The sequence below is a fragment of the Triticum aestivum genome, chromosome 7D (assembly GCF_018294505.1).
Source record: "Triticum aestivum cultivar Chinese Spring chromosome 7D, IWGSC CS RefSeq v2.1, whole genome shotgun sequence".
NCBI classification, from domain to species: Eukaryota; Viridiplantae; Streptophyta; class Magnoliopsida; order Poales; family Poaceae; genus Triticum; species Triticum aestivum.
The window spans coordinates 144,231,856-144,240,161 of NC_057814.1; the positions used below are offsets into that span (position 1 = coordinate 144,231,856).

Consider the following 8,306-nt stretch of genomic DNA (forward strand, 5'->3'; position numbering starts at 1 on the left):
TAGACGGCGGCGGCGGCAAAGGTGGCGGCAGCGGCTAGGCTTTTTAGTTCGTTTTTAAGTTAGTTCATGCATGTTTTTAAGTTTTTTTACAAATTTCATCGAAAATTGGCCGAGTTCATGCAAAAGTCGCCGAGTTTGCAAAAAAATTAAAACGAACTTCGCCGAACCCGCGGCGACGTGGGCGCGTGACTAGAAGCGAACCGAACCTCAAAGGGCGATCTAGCGCCGGCTCGTCCCGAGGCCGCTATTTTTCGGCGCTCTGAGGGGCCGAACGGCTGGAGATGCTCTAAGTAATTGAGGAGCCTGCCGAGAGAGAGAGAGCAGCCACTCACACCCTTGGGCTCCAGTACGATCAATCAACCAAAGAAAAGAAGCATCTTGGCGTCCGTCGGCGACGCAGGCGGCGGCGGCGATCCATGGACACGGGCGAGATATTCAACCCAGGTGAGCTGAGGTGCCACCTCCCCATCCATGGACATTCGTTTTTTCTTCCTTGTTTCGGAGACGCCGGCCGTCTTTTCTTGACACGGTCTGCGGTCGCCGTGCGTGCGCGCGTCCATGTCCAGGCTGCGACTGCGAGGAGTGGAGGCGCTACTGCTATTGGAACCACGACCACGGCGGCGGCCGCCCCAGGCAGTTCGTCCTCTTCGCCTCCGACGACAAAGATCAACTGGTGACAACCTCTCCTCCTCCTCCTTCGACCGATTCAGTTTCCTCTCTACATTACCTTCCGACGCCACCACGGGTCCAATTTGAGGGTTTTTTTTTTTTGGTGGGTGCTCAAGATTTCGCTGAAAATAAAATGTTAAATTCCATGAAAATGTTGGATGCTAAAATCTGCCTGGGATAAAATTTGTTTCACAACGTATGTATGAACAAGAGGTAGCAGGGGGAAGGACACTCTGTATGTGCCTGTCAAACTGTTTATTGGTCAGTACTGCAAGTGGGAAAAAATGCTTCCAATGTTGCTGCTCCTAGAGAGGAGTTTTTAGGATTATTTTGGGGTGTTCAAATTTTCCATGCATAAAATGCTTAATTTCATTCTTAGCTACGTTGTGTGTCTGGAATAGGTAGCACGTATACATGATAGAATTGCTTCAGGGTATTTTGCTTGGAAGAACTGACTCACAACATATCAACAGGTAGCAGCAAAACACCTACTCTGCACATGTGTGTCAAACTAATCATTAGTACTGCAAGCTAGCTAGTAGTAGCTCTTGTGGAGCTAGATTTAGTACACTACTGCCTGCGCGCGAGCCTCTTATGGAGATAATTACTAGTACTGTACACTACCGATGCACTACATACCGACTATTTATATATTAATGTTCACCAAAAATTACAATTTGGTAATGAAATCGTCTCATTTAAATGTAAACTTGAATCGTTCAGCCTATAATGTGTGTTCCGGTCATATGAGTCTTTTGCTTTGTTTGTTTTCCAAATCCTCTGCTAGTGCATGCAATCTGAATTGTGTCTGCATTTCCTGCAAATAGTGTAAGACTCAATGCTCACAAACGTTGAAACCTATATCTGACTCTAACCAAAGTGAACCTTGACAGTGCATACCATGGGAGGTCTCAAGCCAGCTGAGAGATATGATCCCCAACTCCGAGCCTATCAAACTTGAAACTTCTGATGGTCGCACGTACAGTGTTAAATTCGTCAAGTTCGGCCGGATAACTCTTACGACTGGGTGGCGGGGATTTGTGGATGCAAATCACATAGAAGAGAACAACCCCATGTTGTTTGTGTACTGTGGGAATTCAACCTTTAATGTTCACTTATTCAATTCATCCAGCCGTGACAAGTTTTTGCCCTGTTCTCAACCACCTTGTGATCATCATGTGCCGAATGGTAAAGTGGATCAGAATCTTGAAGTCTGAATGTTTTCTCTATGCTTTTGTGATCTTAATTGTAACATTTTTCTTGATGTGCAGAACAAGCGGTGCCTCATCCTGGACATGTTGATAGCTCAGCCCACTTTGGCTATACCATGTTGCCCGGGAGCTTTTGTAACCAAAGAACAAGATGGTAAATTGCTAGAATGGGCTCATACCATCAAGTCTGGATTTCCTCTTTTTGTGGCAGCCATGGACGAGAGCAATGTCAGGTTGAACGACTGCCATGTTGTAAGTTGCATCATGTTTCCCAAATCAATTTTTGGTTATGTTAGTTACTCTATTCATGTTGATCAAGATTCTGTCTTTAAATCTCGGCTCTCTTTTTTGGGTACATGCAGTACATACCACTGAGTCTTGTGCGCCAGTTCAAAGAGGAGGTTGTCAAGATTGTAGCCCTTGACAAGAGTATATACGTTGTTGGAGCAAAGAAGCACAATGAGGATCAAATCGTACTCCAATCTGGGTGGGATAGGTTTGTGACTTCTCAGCGCATACAACAGAATGACTTACTCATTTTCATAATTGAGGGGGGAACTCGCCTCAAAGTTCTCGTCCTTGACCCAAGCGGTAGTGAGAAAACTTTTGCCATGGGAAACTCTTCCAATGCCCAAGAAAACCCACCACTACCGCCTACAGTTACTAACCTGAGTTCTGAGGACAATGAAGTTGCTGACCTGAGTTCTGACGATGAAGTTATTGACCTGAGTTCTGACGATGAAGTTATTGACCTGAGTTGTGATGATGATGAAGTTGTGGGAAAAGACACCACGACGTCAAGGAGGGAGCAGAGGCCGCTACAAAGTTGTCATGCAAAAGCTGAAAAGATGGCTTCAACGTCCTGCTCTTCTACTAAATCAGGTCATGGTATTATAATTACCCTGTGCATTTCTTTCCATTTACGATAGTTTAGACGATCGACTTGTGGTTGTCGTATGCTCACCACAAGAAAGTATGGCATGTTTTTCAGGACACAAAGCTGGAAAGTCGAATGAAGCCGGTTTAGAAGCTCCTGTGTCCAACAAGCCCTACATATTGCCCCAATCTGGGAGGAGTCTAACTAAGCCACAGGAGGAGAAAGTTAAGGAGAAGGTCCAGGCGATTGGATCTAAATTCCCTGTGTTTGTGAAGGTGATGACGCCTCATGATGTTGGGAGGCCAGGGCCAACAAAGCTTGTGAGTTCAGAACTTGAGATACCACGCGCAATATGCACAGTCCATTTCTCATCCAAAAGCTCACAAATTTAGAACCATTTTCTTGCTGAATTAATCGTCGACTTGAAAGAGATTGGATCGCCATCTTGACTGACGGGCTCTTCTCTGAACAGTGTTTCTGCGTGGAGTATGCTTCGGCGTGTCATCTCCCGCTCAAAGAAACACCTCTCCTACTTAGGCTGGAGGGTAGCGATATCCAGTTCCCTGCCACACTGAGTGTCCTGAGATATAATGGGGGGAGGCGGATTTACGGAGGCTGGAGGGGCCTTGTCTCGCAGGCTGGCATGGAGGCGGGAGACATCTGCCTCGTCGAACTGGTAGACAGGAGCAGCGAGAGGCTCACGATGACGGTCTATCTGATCCGCAAGTCGGAAATGCAGCTCTAGTTAGTTTGTGTGCGGTCTGTAGTATGATGGCTTCAAACTCAGCTGATCATGCCTTCCCATGACCTGATGTTAAGCAAACTCTCTAGTATGTAATGCAATATGGGGAAACACTGAACCCTCCTTGACCCACCTGTACTGCTGCTGCTGCCTCTGCTGCTGATGTTTGACCGTAGAGGAGTCACAACTCATGTTTCTATTCCCAGGTACTCTTCAGCAAAAAGTTCGTTGTTTTTCGCAAGCATGTCTGTCCGACTGCAGTCTATGTTTCCACTCTTTATTATCCAAAACCGTGGCTTTATCCTCCCCTCAAGAGAATAGCTGAAGTACCTTGGATATTCCACAACTGCTTTAAGTGGTTTCTTCATGGTTTGTAACAGAAAATCAAGCTTTGGTTTCAGAACATGCTCATACTGTACCCCAGCAGTGGGGAGAATCTAGAGGTCATTGAGCAGACATCTTTCTTACAAAAGCCCATTCCCAGGAAGTACTTCATTCTGTAAACAAAGCAATTAACACTTACGAATTAAGACATCGTCTTAGCGTATATATTTGACTTGTGAAAATCACATTATTAGACTTCAGATAAGCAGCAAATAGTAAAACCAGATATTAAATACAATGACTTGAGATCATAAACAAGTTGATCCTATCTTGTAAGAAGACATAATTCAAATGCTTTACCAACAGTGATGTGTTGGTGATAAGTTGCTTAGCCAATAGTTCTGAGTTCTGACAGTAGGTCTTTACATGAGAAGTAGCTGCGTTGCCGGAAACTTGGGAGTATGTCTCATGTGAAGTTACGTATTTATGTTGCAAGGCTAATGCGAAGCCTGGCAAAATTTATGTGAAAAACGTCCATAAAGGCCCTAAGTAAATATATATCGGGTGCAGGGTACCTGCCTCTGCCTGCCTAATATATGTACTCACAGCTAGATGAGCAATGAGTTTCATGAGTGGAAGAAGGTTGAGCCAAAGGGTAAACCACTCACTCAGGTTTGGCTATGATTCTCGGGGGCACCTTCAAAGCCGTTGAATGATGTTCGAGTTGCGGCTAGCCTGGGGACGCTGGTTGGAAAAACCGAGATGGTGGATATGGCCTTTACCCGAGCTAACGGGGTGGCCAGGTTGATTGTTAGTATCCTTGATATTGAGTACGTGCCAGATGTGGTTAAGTGGACTCACAGAGGCATGATTTATAACCTCGAGATTGAGTTCGAGGACACCGAGCTTTTCTCTGAGGCTTTGGCAGCGAATGATGTTGACATGCTTGATAAGGATGATGGCTCGAGGAACAAGGAGGTGCGAGAGGATGACCGTGGCCGCGATGAGTCTAACACCCCGGGTGCCGATGCGCCGGCATCCGAGAAAGGGACATCACCCTCGACGGCGACACCCATGAGCACGTTGAGATTTGGTTCGTTCGAGCCTACCTCTGCTCCTCCTCGATTGTGGAGCGATCGGGTGGAGAGTGATGATCTGATTGAGAGGTCGCTTCCTCCCCTGGATTTTGCTGCTGCTGATGTTTTTGTGGATGATGAGGTTGTTGCTGCGATACCCTTGGTGGAGAGTCCACCGACACCACCAGCAGCAATTGATCTGGGCGCCCGGTAGTGCCTAGGTGGTGGAGATGATCTCGGGCAGGCGGCCCTACGATCTACCTCTCTGAGTGTTGCTTCTACACCGGCGAGGAGCCCGGCGAGGACTAGTGCCGAGGTGGTCGTGCCGCGGGCCTGCGGTGCGATCGGACCGGGAAGGGGGCGCGGGCAAGAGGCCTACGCCCATGCCTCTCCTGTGGCGCACCCGGCCACGACGGACGGTCAGGGTGGGGGATGCGGGCAGGAGGCCTTCTGTCGGGGGTGTCGTGCGACATATGCCAAAGGATGGCTTATCATGGAGGGGGCTAATAGTACGTCGCCGGTGCCAGGAAACGGGATAAGGCGCAAACATGCACGCCGGCGGATCTTACCCAAGTTCAGGGCTCTCCTAGGAGATAACACCCCTAGTCCTGCTCTGCGGGGTCTCCGCATGATCACGCAAGCAACAATGGTGGCTACAAGCTTGCTCCTTGAGCTGTTTCTCTAGAGGGGAAGAAGAAGAGCAAGGCTAGCCTTAGCTTCCTCTCTCTCTATATGTGTGTGTATGAACTAGAGTCTAAACCCCTTGCATGGGTGCCCTGGGGGTTTATATAGGCCTACCCCCCAGGGGTACAAAGGTAATCCGGCCGGGTGTAGGACCCGACTGTCAATGTCTATGGTCGCCGGCTTCTCCGCCGGAAGATGGGGCCCGCCGCCTGGTGGGCCCCGCCGGCTGTCTCGTACTTGGCCGATAGGCCGCGCCCACCGCTCGTGGGTCTCGTCGGCTGCTCAGCACTGTAGCTGGGCTGGTAATGATGCGTGCTTTGTTAGGGGAGGCGTGGCTATAGTACCACCGCCTGGCGGGCGATCACTGTAGCCATTCCCCGTATCTCCTGATTAATGGCGCACAGACTTTGAGGGAGGGGGTGGGCCGCCTGCTAGGAGTCGGCCTCCCCTCATGCCGACTGGTCCGTGCTCGCCGCCTTCTGGCTTCTCACTGACAGGTAAGGCCCACCGCCTGTGGACCGTACCGACAGTCCGTAGTGGAGGCATGGCCTTCTCTGCCATGGGTGATGTCATGGGGGAGTGGCAACAGTGCCGCGCCGGACGGGAGATCTTCGTCCGGTACGGTACACTGTGGCCACGCTTGGCCCTGGATTTGGGGTGGCAGGGCGCGCTGTAGCCACGCCCTGTCTCATCGTATTTATGCGGGTACAGACTCTAAGGACGCTTGGGGCCACCTGCTAGGAGCCGGCCTCTCTAGGGGCCGCCTGCTAGGAGTCGGCCCACCTCGTGGCCACCTGCTGGGCCTTGCCGTCTTCTGGCAGCCAGCCGCTTGGACCAGCCGGCTGTGAGAAGGCGGCGCTTAGGTCTTTGGTTCTTGAGGGACGCAGCCGGCCCCGATGTCTTGAAGCGCCATGGGGGCCGATGAGGCTACCCGTGGCCAATTACTCCGACAGTAGTCCCCGAAGCTGATGGAGCTCCGTGGCTGGTGAAAGGAAGGAGCCTCGGCAGCTTCCTACTCTGAGCGCTTCATTTGATCTTGCTCCATCCGTCTTCCGGCGCGCCGACTGCCAGGAGCCGGACATGACCAGGCGGGCCGCCTGGTGGTTTTGAAACGTCGCGGCGGGAGTCAGATGGTGCGCCAGCCAGGCGCCAGGCTTGCTGCCGGCTTTCTGCGTGCCACGTGGTGCCAGCCGGCCAGGCCGCCTGCCAGCCCACGCGCGTGATGGGACATTGCCGCAGGCCGGGGCCCACCACTACGGGGCCTTGGCACGCGCGCGGATCCGCTGTGACCGAGGCAGACGGTTGGGATTCCGGGGCGTGATTACTCCACACCATTACTATGCGGTTAGTGCGGGGTCGTGGGCACAGTTAATCCCACGATTCCCACGCCCCATCCCATCAGCTTCGCTGCCCAGGGCTATAAGTAGGGGGAGGAGAGGGGTGGCTCTGGCTCACGCGCCCTCCTCTCCCTTTGCTCTGCTCTTCCTCCTCTCTCTTTCTGCCGCCGCCGCACTCCCGCAACATGCCGAAGTGCCACCGCGGCCCGTCGTCACCAAGTCCGGCCCTTCCTCCGCGCCGTTGCTCCGTCAACCTCGAACTTCCATGGCGCGAGCGCGAGCCGGCGACTGGGACGGTTCCAACGTCATTGAAGACCACATCACCTACCTCCGCAACACGCGGCAGCTACCCGGCGAGGGCTACGTCAAGGCGCGCGTCCCGCCGGAAAAGGAGATCTCGCCGGCGCTGGAGGAAGGCGAGCACGTCATCTTCCGCTCTCATTTCCTCCGGGGCTTCGGCCTGCCGGCGAGCGGCTTCCTCCGCTCCTTTCTCCAATTCTACCATCTCCAGCCGCACCACCTCACACCGAACACGGTGGTGCTGCTGTCGGCCTTTGTCACACTGTGCGAAGGCTACCTCGGTGTTCTCCCCACACTCGAGCTATGGGGGGAGTTCTTCTACACCAAGCTCGGCGTCTCCGCCAAGGACGAGGCGGCGCAGTGTGGCGCCTTTGTCGCGGTACGTCGCCCAGGAGCCGGCAACCGCTTCCCGTCCATCACCTTGACCCAGTCCGTCAAGCTGTGGCAGAAGTCGTACTTCTATGTGAAGAATGACAACCCGGCGCTGGACTTCATCAACCTACCGGACTACGAAGCTGGCCCGCCTGCTGAGCCGCGCACAAACTGGACCTTCAAGCCAAAACACCTGTCGCCCGCCTCCACCTCTGCCATCGCCAGGCTTAAGGAGATGACGGACTTGGAGGGCCTCCAGGCGTCCGACTTGTTGACCGCCTTCGTGGTGCGTCGGGTGCTCCCCCTCCAAGGCCGGCCTCACATGATCAGTCAGATGAGTGGGCACCGAGACCAGTGTCAGCTGTCCACCCGGGAGATGCCGGCCACGGAGGTGGCCCGCATGGTGCACGAGATTGCGAACCTCAAGATCTCGGAGTCGGACTGGCGGTTCGGCAAGCGGCCGTACTCACGTGCGCATCCGCCTCCTGTCGTAAGTTCCCGAGTCTCCTTTCTTTCTTGGTCTTTTATTCTTCTGCCGATTTTCTGTTTTGCCGACTGATCAGTCCGACGCGTCGCAGTTCCTCACGACCGAGTCGGCAGCCAACGCTCCGGCGCAAGGCCAGGAGATCCTGCCGGACCGAGCGGTGAGCGACGCGGACGACCCCGACCTGGGGGTAGCCGCCTTGGAAGACGACGCCACAGGCGGTGGCGATG

The 8,306-nt window shown here is 52.9% G+C and overlaps 1 protein-coding gene across 4 annotated transcripts; it reads left to right on the top strand.

Annotated features, from left to right (window-relative positions):
• Positions 1-293: 293 nt before the first annotated feature.
• Positions 294-3,917, top strand: LOC123165927 (B3 domain-containing protein Os03g0620400). 4 transcript variants are annotated; one of them, XM_044583683.1, is made up of 7 exons: positions 328-444; positions 567-673; positions 1,563-1,857; positions 1,941-2,132; positions 2,243-2,768; positions 2,872-3,077; positions 3,230-3,911. In XM_044583683.1, exons 3-7 carry the CDS (start codon positions 1,777-1,779, stop codon positions 3,500-3,502), a joined length of 1,278 nt encoding a protein of 425 aa, XP_044439618.1. In that variant the 5' UTR covers positions 328-444; positions 567-673; positions 1,563-1,776; the 3' UTR covers positions 3,503-3,911. The 4 variants fall into 4 exon arrangements, with proteins under 4 accessions (XP_044439615.1, XP_044439616.1, XP_044439618.1 ...); XM_044583682.1 differs by having other exon boundaries at positions 330-454; XM_044583680.1 differs by lacking the exon at positions 1,563-1,857 and having other exon boundaries at positions 294-444; positions 3,230-3,917.
• The last annotated feature ends 4,389 nt before the right edge of the window (positions 3,918-8,306 follow it).